This window comes from Gordionus sp. m RMFG-2023, chromosome 2, assembly GCF_954871325.1.
Source record: "Gordionus sp. m RMFG-2023 chromosome 2, tfGorSpeb1-WG-v2, whole genome shotgun sequence".
Lineage (NCBI taxonomy): Eukaryota > Metazoa > Nematomorpha > Gordioida > Chordodea > Parachordodidae > Gordionus > Gordionus sp. m RMFG-2023.
Genome location: NC_088776.1, coordinates 20819821 through 20834726, shown reverse-complemented (window position 1 = coordinate 20834726; position 14906 = coordinate 20819821). Strand labels below are relative to the sequence as shown.

At 26.2% G+C, this 14906-nt stretch overlaps 1 protein-coding gene across 1 annotated transcript; it reads left to right on the top strand.

Moving 5' to 3' along the window:
- Positions 1 to 5588: 5588 nt before the first annotated feature.
- Positions 5589 to 14402, top strand: LOC135923428 (NADH dehydrogenase [ubiquinone] 1 alpha subcomplex subunit 9, mitochondrial-like). The gene is made up of 5 exons (XM_065458162.1): positions 5589 to 5704; positions 5751 to 5921; positions 6911 to 7087; positions 10385 to 10962; positions 13960 to 14402. Exons 1-5 carry the CDS (start codon positions 5680 to 5682, stop codon positions 14230 to 14232), a joined length of 1224 nt encoding a protein of 407 aa, XP_065314234.1. The 5' UTR covers positions 5589 to 5679; the 3' UTR covers positions 14233 to 14402.
- Positions 14403 to 14906: the final 504 nt, after the last annotated feature.

Genomic DNA, 14906 nt, shown 5'->3' with positions numbered 1-14906 from the left:
ATTTAAGGATTTTATTTTTTAAAGAATATTGCCTTTATATACCTTAATTTATTTTTGTATCCATATTAAAAATAATATTATAATTATGATTGATTTAGATAAACATTTATTTATATTAATGGGTATAACTAAATACTACATTGCTAAAAAGCAATTAATCATAATGAATAAAAATTTTATTATATAATTTTTTTAAAAAAATAATTTTCAAAACATTTTTTATATATACTTAAATCAATTTTTTATATATAATTTTATCTTTATATGATATTGCTAAATACTAGAAATATTATTAAATTAAAATATTAGTTAATTATTTATTTGGTCATTAAATAGTATTATTAATTAAATAGCATTTATTTGCTACTAATTTTGAATATAGTTATTTGTTTATATAACAACATTGCAAGTTTATTTTATATTATTCTGATTTTATTTTGTATTTATATATATACTACCTTTAAATGTAAAAATGTTGTTAAATTTTTGTTGAATTATTATTAAAATAAAAATTTTATTTTTTAGAACTCCCTGCCTACCTCGACATCCTTCTAGGACATCGATATCCTTCAAATATTAATGGGAAAATATATTTACTAGCTTACTCAAATTTTATTTGGCAATTTTAAAATTTAACAAATATATATCCATAAGAGGGCGTAAAATGCTTAAATATTAAATAATCACATTAGGAGACCCGAATGATTATTGGTTAGCGCTTTTTTAATATTTGGGTGTATACATGTGAAAAACCTAAAAATTAATAAAAATATATAGGTTTCTTTGACATTTTATTTAGGAATAGGTTAAGAAACAAAAAGTAATAGTAAACTTGTAAAGCACATTGCTGGCATTATTGATCAAAATCTCTTTATTTTTGTTTCCAGTGCTTATATATACGTGTATCATTATCTTAAATATAATTTTAAAAATATTTTGATTTTACCGATTGCCGTACTCAAAACCGACCAATTACTAAATATTTGAATGACCAAACTTGCTAGTAATATCAATTGAAAATATTCATTTTTGTTTGTAAATACGAACAAAACATTGTCTTAAAATATTTTAAAAATTTCGCGATTTGACCGATAACCGACTCGTAACAGACCCAAAGACTAAATACACCATTGCTGGCGATGGAAAATTTTTTTTGTTTTATACGCGGCCCAATTATTGCGGGAAAAAAATTGTTAAATAATTTTTGTAAAATTTTTGTAATGACTTTATATATTTGATGGAAATAGGGGGATAGATATTTTTATTACCTTGCAATTTAAGTAAAAGTGTAGATTTCTGAAGGCTAATTTACGCCATAAAATTTATATATTAGTAAAAATTTATGAAACCCATTTTAGCTACTTATGATTTGATGAAATACCAGGCTTGTTAATCGATTCTTTTAAAAGGATCGAATCCCGATCACGATCTTTTGAAAAAAATTCCCGATCGACCTTTTTTTAAAAAAGGATCGCGATCACGATCCTTTTCTTATTTAATTCTGATCGATGCAAAATTAACTAATATAAAAATTAATTAAATATGGTATAAATTTATTGTAATTGAATAATATAGTATAAGTATACAATTAGAATATATTTATTTATAATTAAAATTCGCCTTTAATTAAAATTTTTCTAAATTATCATCATTTAAACAACCACGTTTTTCATTAAGTACATGTTTAGCTTTACTAAACAAGCGCTCCACGGAAGCGCTTGATGGTAAAGGTGTGTTATATTCAATAAATGTTTTTTTTTAAATTAACATAATTATTAAAAATATTCACAGAGTCATCATTAGAATAAAAAAAATTATTAATGGAAAAAACATTTTGTGACGAATTTTTCACAAAAAGGTATCGATTTCATCCATGCATTCATTTGAAGGATCCGCATATAGTTGACCCTATATATTTTCTAAATGGGCAATTAACCTTTCTTTTAGCAACAAATTTTGTGGCAGATTAATAAAAGGCCAAATGAAACTTTGGGTGAATTATAGATGCTATATATTACTGTCATCATATAGTGAAGGAAATCTATATTAATAAATGATAATTAATTTAATTAAATAAGTGTTCATTCATATAAATCAGGTATCTGTAAAAGTTAGCCCTTTCAAATTTTACAGTCAGGCCTGACCAATCATCTGTATAATATTGATTAAATTTAATAATTTTTAATGCCTATTATGGCCCATTAAAATTTTACCAGATATCAGAGGCTTAGTGGACCAGGCCTGTTAAAAATATTTTACTAAATTTTCCAAATCATGGCAATTTTTTAATAAATTTTGCAGATATCTAATATCTATTAATATAAAAAAAATTGCATAAAAATTTATTACCTTTTATCAATACCTCTAAAGAACACACTCTACAAGGGCTGATAATATCGAAGGTAGCTAAATTTCTTTAATTTATCTATAAGTACGGTTAGAACTGGGATTCGATATCCCTGCTCCATGTTATCTTCCCGTTCCAAGATCTCTAATGATGTAGCCAAGGGTTCCATAACCTTTAATATTTAAATTTTAGTTATTATAAAAATATAGTTGTATTACTGATGCATATTCTTTGACAAAGAAACATTCTTCTTGCCTAAACATTGTGAATCCTGAAAACTTTTCAGAGAGCATCTTGTCCATAAATTTTATTGACTAAAAATAGGAGTTCCATCTGGTCTTCTTGGGAGCTATTAGATATCTTCCCAATTTCTACATTAGAATATCAGCCATTTTGGAGGACATATTTTGTTTGTTAATTAAGGCAAAACATTTAGCAAATGTTGTTCTTGATATTCGCTTATAATTAATATCATTTTTTGTTTTCTCAACATCTTTGGTTGCAATAAGGTTCAGATTATGGCAACAACAACCTGTATGTTTTGGTAGGCTGATAGTAGGATTATTTGAGTCATCAATAGATAATATGTCATCCAAATTTATTAATTCCATATCCTCACTATTTTCTTCATTTTCTCCAAATACTCTAGAAAAATAAAAAATTTATTTTAAATAATTCTTTTTGTTAAATATAAATAAATGCCTTTACAAAGTTGGTTCCATTATCGGTCACCATCTTCACCACCTTATTATGAATTTTTTTAAGTCTTGTGGATATCCATAATTTCGTAAGCCAAAACATCATATGTTTGCTTTCCAATTATACGCCTCAGTGTGAAAGTTGCTGATTTTCTCTTGAGGGTTACTAGGTCCAGCCAATGGACAGTAACTCCAATAAAAGCCCTAAAATAAAATATTATAAAATTCATATAAATATAATATACCTTCTATGACCACTCAATCAATCAGCAGTGGTGCATACATAGGAGCAGACAAATCTCTTATAAGATTTGTTGTCATATCTGTATAGGCAGTAGATAGTAGATATTTCCCAGAGTTTGACGAAACATTTGTCGCTGGATAAAATGTTTTAATCATTTTCTGGAACGAAGGGTCATCAACCAGTGAAAGTGGTTGAAAGGTGTCAATAATAAACTCCATTATAACTTTATCTACTGTTTTTTGCGATATTTATGGCATGTTAAGATTATAAAAATTTAATTTGGTTTTTTGGGATCTGCAACCAGGAACACTTTGCTTTTGTAGAGATTTATTTGTTTGTGTAGAGAATTCATTTAAGTGTTTGGCAATCTCATTTTTGAATTCACTGTGCTTTCTCTTTATAAAAGAAAAATATATGTAACAGAGTTGGATGAAAATAACTTCCACTGAATCAAATCATATTTTTTAAATTTTAGATGGAAATTTTTTTAAAATATAAATTAAAAAAAACAATGTACAGTCTGAATGTAACACACCTGTGTAAACAAAAAAAAATGATAAAGGGTTCAAAACAAATTTTGTTATATATGATAAAGTATATTATTTATAAGTGGTTAAAAAGGTCATATAGGTTATCTTAAAAATCCAAGTTTACATATTTTCTAGCATTATTAAAAGCTTCCCATTGTTAAGGTTGGCAGGGAGAAGAACAAAATTAAGAAAGTGATTTTAAAACTTTTATTAAATAAATATATTTTAAAAATATTTAACTGAAAAATACAATAAATTTATTCTTTATATATAAATAAAATCTATTAAATAATTTAAAAGAAACTATTAAGTGAAGTTAATATAAATTGTGTTAATTAAATGAATGCGACATATAAAAATTTGCGCTATATAACAACCAATATAATAAAATAATTATCATAGTTTAACACCCATAATAAGGGCAAAAGATTTTGAGAATATATTTTCCTATGAAATGAATATACTGAGGCTTTTTTGGTATTTGAGAATTTATGAATAAAGGGTTTAAAACAAATTGTGTCAAACATATTATATTAAGGTATTATTATTTATAAGTGGTTAAAAGGATCATATAGGTTATCTTAAAAATTAAAGTTTACAATATTTCCTTCTACCATTATTAAAAGCTGTGATAAAATATTTTCCTAACAATAATACTGAGGTTTTTTGAGTGTTTAAAAACTTATGAATTAATGGTTCAATACAAATTTATATTATTTACATGTGGTTAAAGAGTCATATAGGTTATCTTAACAATTCAAGTTAAAATTGTCTATCATTTAAAGCTGCCCAAGATGATATGGGCAAAAGATTTTGAGAAAATATTTTCCTATGATATGAATATAATGAGGCTTTTTTAGCATTTAAAAACTTATTAATAAAGTACACAAATTTTGTTAAATATATTAAGTTAAGTATATTATTTATATGTGGTTGAAGGGTTTTAAATACTGAAAATTAATTTTAACTCTCATTAAAAATACTGGGCTAATATTAATAATAATAATATTAAAATTCCTGATTATTATAATTAAGATTAACACATCAATAAATATTTTATTAATTATTGTAAATAATTCTTATTATATGCATATTGTTTGATCTTCACAAATAATAAAAATTGTATTTTTAAAAGAATTAATTACTTCTAAATTCCTCTTTAGGATTGAACTGCTAATCTTTGAAGAAGTTATTTTGTTTTTGCATAAAGAGCATTTTGCATAGATCATTGTATGGTTACTTCCATCCGTTTCACATATAGTAAAATACTTATGTAAATTATGAAATCGTAAAAGATTCTCATTCTCACTTATATCTGCGTTACAACAATAGAAATAGATGTATCATCTTCTAAATCTATAACAGAGGACATTATTAAAATTTAGAATTTATTTATATTATAATATAATTAATTAATTAATATAACTGGTTCGTAAAATAATTTGGTAAATTGTTGAAATATAAAATCTCGTGGAATGGTGGTTGATAAAATATGATAGATAGATAGATATTATTTTTAAAATATCAAAATTTTTATTTTATTTATTACTTTTTAAGTAAAAAAAAATAATTTATATAAGGTTCGGGATCGAATATTTAAAAAAATGATCTGATCACGATCTACAATTTAAGGTTAGAATCTTAAATCCGAGAAAATTGGCAAATTTAGGATCGAATTCAGGATCGGTGATCTTTTGATTCGATCCTTTAACAATATGTGAAATACATGCAGTCATCATGATAATATAAATTTTATTTTTTGTGTTTGTCTGCAATAGTCCGAATTTATTTATCACTTCGTAAATATTGGTGGCCATTTTAAATTTGGTAAAGTTTTCTAAACTCAGCCTTTGTAATGTAATGCTTCATATATTCAAAGAAATAAGTAACAAATTTTTCCTAAATACAATATGAAAGATATTATAACACAGATTTTCCAAAATCTTTACAATCGTTTAATGTTGGAATAAAAAGGTATTTTACTCCTGATGCATTGAGTTCTTATAAACGTGGTGCGGGTGGACGATCTTCATTTAATGGAGTTGTTGCTACAGTATTTGGTCCCAATGGCTTTGTAGGAGAAACGCTTGTAAATGTTTTGGGTAATAATAAATATTTATTAAACTGACTGAATAAAAAATTTATTTATATAAAAAGCCTAAATTAGGTTTGTTAAAAAAATAGCCAATCTTAATTTTATTAAATTAATGCTACTTGGACAACAAGGTAGAGTGAAGTAATTTGAAATCATTTTATTGGCTAATATTAGATAGCAACTTTGTGATATTCTCTTTTTGGTCATTTACTTATATAAAATTAACATTATACCACAATGTCAAGTTAATTATCTTTAATATTAATTTTTGATTCTACCCAAATGAAATACACTGAAAAAATTACATGCCACCATATTCATTTTTTTAAAAGACCTTTTAATGTTTCCAAATACATATTTAAAAAAAATATCTATAATATAAAACCATTTTAAACTGCATTTAAAAAATTACCTACATAACAAAATATACTTAATTGAATTATAACATTCATTTACCTATCACCTAGATATAGAGCCCTGAAAATTCAATTTTTTTGGCTTGAATCTGGCAAAATTTTTATCTTACAAAGTATCCTTATTAATTTTTAAACCTGCTCCAAAATTTTTATTTTTGACCTGAGCCTGGCCTTAATTTTCCATTTCAGGGAAGGCAAAATTTTTTTTTGAATAATTTAAAATGAACACATTTTTATAAAATTTAATAAATTAATATTACAAGATTTGTCCAAATCCCAAGAAATTTTACTTTAGTTTCACATTAAAAAAGCTTAAAAATTTTTTATATAGCTCCAGTACATTCCGACCCAAATTATTTACGCTAGGCCCCACTTAATTTTGAATTATTAGAATTCTACCTAGACAATTGTTTACTCCAGAGATAAGCAAGTATCTATCAAGATACTTATTAAAATTTTATTTTATCCTTATTCCCAATAATCTTGTTTTATATTTTTTGGATATTTTAAAATACTTATGCAAACATCTAAAAAAGTTATTTGATCTCGTATTTATGATCTTTTATATTATATATTTTAGGCAAAGAAGGCACACAAATGATTATAGCACATCGTTGTGATTTTAACTGGAGTGATAGACTGAAAATTTATGGTGATTTGGGACAAATTTTATATTGTCATTATCAACCTAATGATGTTGATGAATCAAATCTTTATAAGGCTATGAAATACTCTAATGTTGTTGTAAATTTAATAGGTACCATTAAATATATAGAAAAATTATTTTATATACCTTCAATAAAGATACCTAAATATTTTTTATGTCTTCTATCTTTTGGACAATTTTTAACTTGAATGTATATATAATTTACTGCAACTGCTTATCAGTATAGACTAAATATTTTTAAATATAATAAAATTATGATTTTTTTATGATTATAAAATTAATTCAACAATTTATTTATTTTAATAATGTGTAGAGTTAAACTTTAATATGGTCTTATTTATAATTCACTCTAATATGCATCTTAGCATTCTCATATCTTACTCTTCAAACATCACCATTTATTAATCTTCCTGCTCTAAATCCATACTAAATTTCACTGATTATCTCATCATAATTTCCTTTGTATAAACCATTCCCCACCTTCAGCCCATGTCAGTAATTGTGTAGTTGTCACTTTCACAAACTGTCTTAATAATATAAATTATCTAACTTTACTTTCTACTAAATTCTCCAAGAAACTTTACCAAACAATCATTTGATATATACCTCATAAAATTTCAAAGTGTATAGAAAATAATTCATAAATTTTCACAGTCTCTATTGAGATATATATTGTCACCTTCCTTTTCTATTAAATCTTCTACATAATAATTTTATAGCTACATTGTTATGCCATTCCATTAACGTCAAGCACATATTTATCCTTTACGGTTAAGATTTTAAGTAAGAGCCACATCTACCTTAAATTTCTTTTCAGTAGCATCTTTTATCAGGGATTTCACCACCCTAAGTATGGAAATAATGATATTTTTTATTGGATCAGACCTATATTTCACTTTTTTTAAAATATCAGTCATCAAATTTTCTGATCCAATAAAATAGTGTCTTAATTTTTTTTAAATTTACTTCAAATTTCATAATATATTTATTTCTTATTATGTTAATAGATCAATGTTATTATTATTAAATAAAAAATAAATGATTTATCAATAAAAATATTTTATATACTTTTTAATTGATGAATTTAAACTATAACTGATCATTATAATATATGACTTATGTTACTATAGTTAAATTATAGATGTATAATTTTTATAAGTATGAGATGAGTATATGTATGTAGTGATATAAAATTGCTCCATTTGAGCCAGCTAACTCAATTTAGGCAGAAAAATATTGCCTATGACTCGAGATTTCTCTAATAGATATCCAAAACTTTGACCTATGAGCAAAACCTTCAGGCTTGCGTAATATCTTTCTGGACAAATACTGAGTTAACCGTTTTTTAAAAATCTCCTCAAATGGAGCGATTTTGCAACACTAAATATATGCTTTAAAAGTTAAAACGATTAGTATTACAGAATACAAAATCAGATTTGATATTAGATCGGTAATCAACCAATATCAATTTTAGTATCGGATCGTCTTCCAAAAAGTGGTATCGGTATGCCATTACCCCTAAGAAGGGATGTACCTATATTTCACCTATTTTAAAATATCGGTTATCGGCCAATATTATAAAATTTTCCGATCCGAAATAAAATGGCGTCTTTAACAAAAATAAAATGCTATAAAATTTAAAAAAAAGTTATATCTAATCTAGAAGTCTGCATTGGGCAGGTTTTTGGACCAAAAGCCCGCCCATCCAATGTTTTCAAAAAATTTAATCCGCCCGTCCAGCCCGCATATAGTTTTCAAAAAATACCATTTGTCTAAAATTCCTTACCCCCCTCCCCCCGCCCGCACATTAGTCTAAAATTTTTAACCCAAGCCCGCTTATAAAATTTAATTATGGTCATTCTTTCATTTTTTTTAAGCAACTAATAAAAATATTTCAGCATTACACCTCTACAAAAAGTTTATAATTTAGGAAATTAATATAAGTATAAAAATAATCAATGTAAATTATGGATAGTTTATTTGATCAAATTGAATATTTATGAAAAAAATATAATTGTAAAATTAATTATATGTAATTATAATGTAAAAATAATAATGAATCGACATTTTCTGGATTCAAACACGTTCTTCTTTGTTCTAAAAATCTTCCAGCAATGCTAAATCCGCGTTCGGAAGAAGCACTATAAAAGTTTTATTACATTCCCATAAAAGGAAATTTTTAATAGACAAGAATGTTTATTTATTCTAAAAAAAAAGTTTTATTGTTGTGTTTATTACATAATATAGTTAGGTAAATGTTCTTCACTTAAAAAAAACGATGTACAATAAAAAAAGAAATATTGTTATAGATCATTAAACATAAACAATTATTTATTTTAGTTTGTTTTTGAACAAAAATTTTAAATTTCCTTAACCCGCCCTCCCATTGTTTAAATTTCTTAACCCGCCCGCCCACCCCGCCCATAGTTTCAATTTTTTTTAACCCGCCCTTTCTCAAAAAATTTTTGCAAGCCCATCCGCCCGCCCACATTGATAGGCGGGTATGGGTGGGCGGGCCGAAACCCCGCCCAATGCAGATCTCTAATCTAATAATTTATTTTTATAAATAAAATCGAAATCCATTTTTTGTAGATTTTTTTAATGATAATAATTAATTAATGAACATTCTGCCATATTGTTATTTTTTTGCGCATTCTGTTTATAAAAGTGTGCGATAATCTCTTCAGAATCTGTTTTTAGTGAAGCTGGTGATATTGACAGTTAACATCGCCGCAGGCTGACCTCTATAAATTGGAAATTTTGGTATTTCTAAAAAGAAATCTTCGATATATTAATGTTAAATATTATTTTAAATTTCATAATATATTTGTTTATTACTTAATTATGCATATAGATTAATGTTATATAAAAGTGATTTAACTATAAAAATATTTTATATACTTTTAGAATTGCAATTGAATTGAATATAAAATATAACTGATCATTATAATATATTTAAATGACATAAGTTATGGTACAGTTAAATTATAGATGTTATGCTAATAAAAAGTATATTAAAAACACTTTTTATTTTCGATAATTTTTCAGTGGGGTTGGAAATTCTACAATTTCATAATAAATTTGTAAAGATTTGACTGGATTTTAATAATTATACCATTCTAAACCCGGGTTCCAGGCCGGGCCTGGTTTTAGGTAAATGTTTAAAATAAAGCCTAATATAAAAATTTAGTAAGATATCAATTTAAAAATGGGAGTTAGCTATGTCCAACCCCACCACTCGCGTTATTTTTTCCCATCTTACCACTCAAGGATGTTAATGAAGTAAAACATTCTAAAATATTACAATTGACTAAATATCTAATTCCAAATAAAATTTATATATTCAAAATATGTTATAAATAAATTTTTTGATTTCATTCATGTAAGGTACTCTTTTTGAGACTAATAATTATTCCTTTGAAGAGACCCACATCGAAATCCCACGTCGCTTGGCTCGTATAGCCCGGGAGTGTGGAGTAAATAAGTTTATACACGTAAGCCACATCGCAGCCCGTTCTGACCCTCTCGGTCCCTCTCTTCTGTCTTCGCCGGCCTCTCATAGAATTCTTAAAACTAAAGCATTGGGCGAGGAAGCTGTTTTGAATGAGTTTCCCGAAGGTGCCATCATTCTAAAGCCTTCGACACTTTTCGGTTTTGGTGATAGATTTTTTTCCCTGTATGCAAACGCAAAACGACGTAGTGGACGTGTTTTACTTCCGCTTTGGCGGCGCGGGGAGGCTACTATCAAGTCCCCACTTTACGTGTTTGATTTAGCTCGAGCTATCGCGCGTATAGCTTCCCCACTAACACCACGCGAAATCGTTGTAGGCAAACGCTTCCATCTGACGGGCCCACAGGCTTACACTCTAGCGGAGCTATGCGATTGGATGCATCAGCTAATTCACCTTGAACCTGAAGTATCGGGATACACTCGTACTGAGTTGGATCTCATGATTTGGATCAAGGTTATTTATTTACCTCCACACATGTTTTATAAATTATGATCTTTTAATTAAATAAGTTGATAATACAATTTCTTCGTATAAAAATATAGTGTGAATGTTAATGATATATATATATATATATATATTAAGGCTATTAACGCTATCTTTGAAAACTAGCTTCGCTACTATTAGCTACTTTTCAAAAAAAATGCATGCTATTGCCACTATTTTAAATGTAGCGTTGCTGCTTAAAATTATTTGAAAAATTTTTTCTTAAAAGAGCTAAATAAAAAATATTTCAGAGAATTGGTTACCTCTGATTAGAGGTAAAAATTACGGGCTTGGAACATTTTTTCATTATAACACCCCAAGAATTAATGAGAGGTTGGTTAATAGTAGGGATGTACCGATATTTTATATCGGATCGGGCCGATATTTCACCCATTTTAAAATATCGGTTATCGGCAAATATTTTTAAAATTTTCCGATCCGATCCTATAAAATGGCGCTTTTAACAAAAATAAAATATAAAATTTAAAAAAAAATTATATATATAAAATTAATTTTTTTAATAATAATAATTAGTTAATAAACATTCTGCCATATAGTTATTTTTTTCGCATTCTGTTTAAAAAAGTGTGCAATTAACTCTTCAGAATCTGTTTTTAGTGATGCTAGTGATATTGACAGTCCCCATCACCGCAGACTGATCTCTGATAAAATGAAAATTTTGGTATTTTTAAAAAGAAATCTTAGATATATTAATTTTAAATATTAATTTCAAATTAAATAATATATTTGTTATTACTTATTATGTATAAGTAATTTATCAATAAAAATATTTTATATACTTTTAGAATTGCAATTGAAATGAATATAAACTATAACTGATCATTATAATATATATAGTAAAATTATAAATGTTATACTAATAAAAAGTATATTAAAAATTAAAACCATTGGTATCTTTACAGAATACCAAATTAGAAATGATATCATATCGGTATTCGGCCGATATCAATTTAATATCTGGAATATCGGATCATGGTATCGGTACACCCCTGGTTAATAGGTATTTGGCATTGGCAAAGAAACGACAACTTTGTTTCCAGATATTCCAAAATGATATACCCAGGTATTGGTTGGATTTGTCAGTATGTACTATATATTGTCAAGCGGTTTGAGATCTATTAGGGGGATATTGCAAGTAATGGCTGATGATTTTTTCTTTTGGATAAGTGCCCACGCGAGAGTTGAGGCTTTTATTATTCACTGTGGCGTAATATGATGTGAACAGCCTGAGCATGCATTAATAAAAGTGGTAATCCAGCAGTCCATCTATATTGTTATTGATAAGTTTTGGTAGGAAAGAGTATACCGGAAGTTAGAAATTTACCTAATCTAAATATTATTCACTGTGGCGTAATATGATGTGAACAGACTGAGCATGCTTTAATAAAAGTGGCAATCCAGCAGTCCATCTATATTGTTATTGATAAGTTTTGGTAGGAAAGAGTATACCGGAAGGTAGAAATTTACCTAATCTAAATACTTGTTTTTCGGTATGGTGGATCTTGTCCTTGTAATTTATTGGGATTCCTAGTATGTAGTTAACTGGACGGGTGTTCTGACCTATTTATATGACGAAATTTTTAGTAGTGTACCGGTTTTTAATATCGTATTGAATTTACATATATTTTGGAACATATAAATTAAAATTAATGTTTTATTTAAAATACTCTACAAATTAGATTCAAAGAATATTTAACCAAAAAATAATAATAAATTATGAATTATTAATGTTGTCGCGTTCATGAATGCAGAATGAATTTCTCTTTTTATAAAAAATAATGAACGACGTTCCTTTTTTTTTGACGAACTTTGAACGTGAACGCGTTTTTTTTTGACTAACGCTTTCTTTTTTTACATTCGTTCAATTTTAAAAAATCTTCTTATTTGTATTTCAGAAAATAATAAATATTAATTCCAAATTTTTTTAAAAAGAGGTTTTTTTTAATAAGCTGTTTTCTTTATCACATTTGAATTTTTTTTAACCAGCCACTATTTCTGTCCTATAGTATACTTATTAATTTAAACATTAATATTTATAGATTAATGCATGGATGTTGTTATTTCATCATCTGATTCTGAAAATTCAGAATAGGATGGATTAAGATTACCATGGCCTGAATATAATAAATATACTTTATAACATCATATATAAATAACTATCTTTGTCAAATGTAAAATAGGTCCAAAAAGTATAATATCAGTTTTATCTTTAAGTTCTTAATTTTAAGTATCCTATTAATAATTTATTTTAGATTGTTGTATTTCATATGCTTTGTAAAATCGCTCCATCTGAGCCGAACGGCTAACTCAATATTTTAGTCAGAAAAGTATTGCCTGAGCCTCGAGAAATCGCTAATATATGTCTAAACTTTTGTACCATCTATAAGCAAAATCTTCAGGATTTAGTAATATTTTTCTAGATAAAATACCGAGTTAGCCGTTTTTAATCGGCTTAAATTGAGCGATTTTGCATCACTAATTATAAATATAGTAAAAATATAATATATCGATAAAATAGTTAATATCTTTTAGAATTTATTTATTTTTAGTGTGATTATTTGATTTCTTTATTATTTTTAAGTTTTTATCAAGTGTTTTATATTTTAATAGTTGAGAACGATTTTAAATATTATAAATTTATATATTTTAAAAATTAATAAGAATTTTTTTTAATAATAAAAATATTAATTTTAAACATTGATTATATATTGTGTTAAAAAATATATGGTATTTATTTATATTAAATAAAAATTTAAAAGAAAATTTATTTGCAAAGTTTTGAATGATGAAGGTGAACTCCTTTTTTTAGAAATGTTTACAGTAATATGAATTATGATTTTATGAGCTAGTCTCTTGTTTCTCTACATTTTTATTTTAACTCATTTCACTTTTTTTTTGCTTATATGAATAATCACAAATGTTATTCCACAATTAAAAATAATAAAGACTAAGCTACCGCGTATTAAATTTTTTGTCCCTCCTTTCATAACACCCGAAGCCCTGGAATACGAATTCGTATCGGAAGAGCCCGAACTTGGTGATCTTAATTTTGCCGATTTGGGAATAACTAATCTAGTTGAAATTAATAGCGTAGGTCCATATTGTCTCTTTAATTTTAGGATAGATGGAAATTTTGACAGGGTTTATGCAGGAGACAATTACGAGAATCAGTTGCCTCCTCTTGAATATCCTCCACCTAGACCTTTATATAATATATAATACCCGGCTGTATTTTTTGATACCCAAATAATAATTATAATTGTGAAATTTTTTCATTGTGCCACAATTTCAATTTTTGATGTGATCAATATTTTATGTGAATGGTTATTGTTTATTAATTGTTGGTATCAATTTTTTTATTATAATTTTTATAAACGCCAACGAATATAAAAAATGGATATAAACCTTGAATATTTTTCAGAATTTTATATGTATATTTACATTATTAAACAAGAATTGATGGATACAAGGGTATATCTATTTTGTATCCTTCCCACTTTTCGTTTTTTTTTAAATTTTGAGTTCCAGAGATCTTACAATTTACGAAAGTTTTTCAAAAAATATCAAACTAATTTGATCAGAAAAACGATCATTAATCAATGTAAAGTTTGTATGCGTCTTATTGATTGCTTTATATTACATTTATCTGTCTTAAGAAGTAAACTTGAATTTGACATAAGTCAAACCTGTCTAATATGGGCACCGTTATGACGACTTTTTACTTTTGTAAAAAAAACAATTTGGATCTATTATATTAATAACTTAACAAAAGAGAGTTGCCAAATTATAAAAATTTTTTATAAAAAAAATGCATTTTATGGTCAGTTAAATTCTCAAATAGTGATATTATATGTTCAACAATTTTTAAATAATTTTTTATTTTTAGTAATTCA

Excerpts from the sequence above, each read along its gene's own strand:
- LOC135923428 (XM_065458162.1), top strand. The coding sequence starts at position 5,680 with ATGCTTCATATATTCAAAGAAATAA. Across the intron at positions 5,922-6,910 it reads AACGCTTGTAAATGTTTTGG|GCAAAGAAGGCACACAAATG; the intron begins GTAATAATAAAT and ends TATATATTTTAG. Across the intron at positions 7,088-10,384 it reads TGTTGTTGTAAATTTAATAG|GTACTCTTTTTGAGACTAAT; the intron begins GTACCATTAAAT and ends CATTCATGTAAG.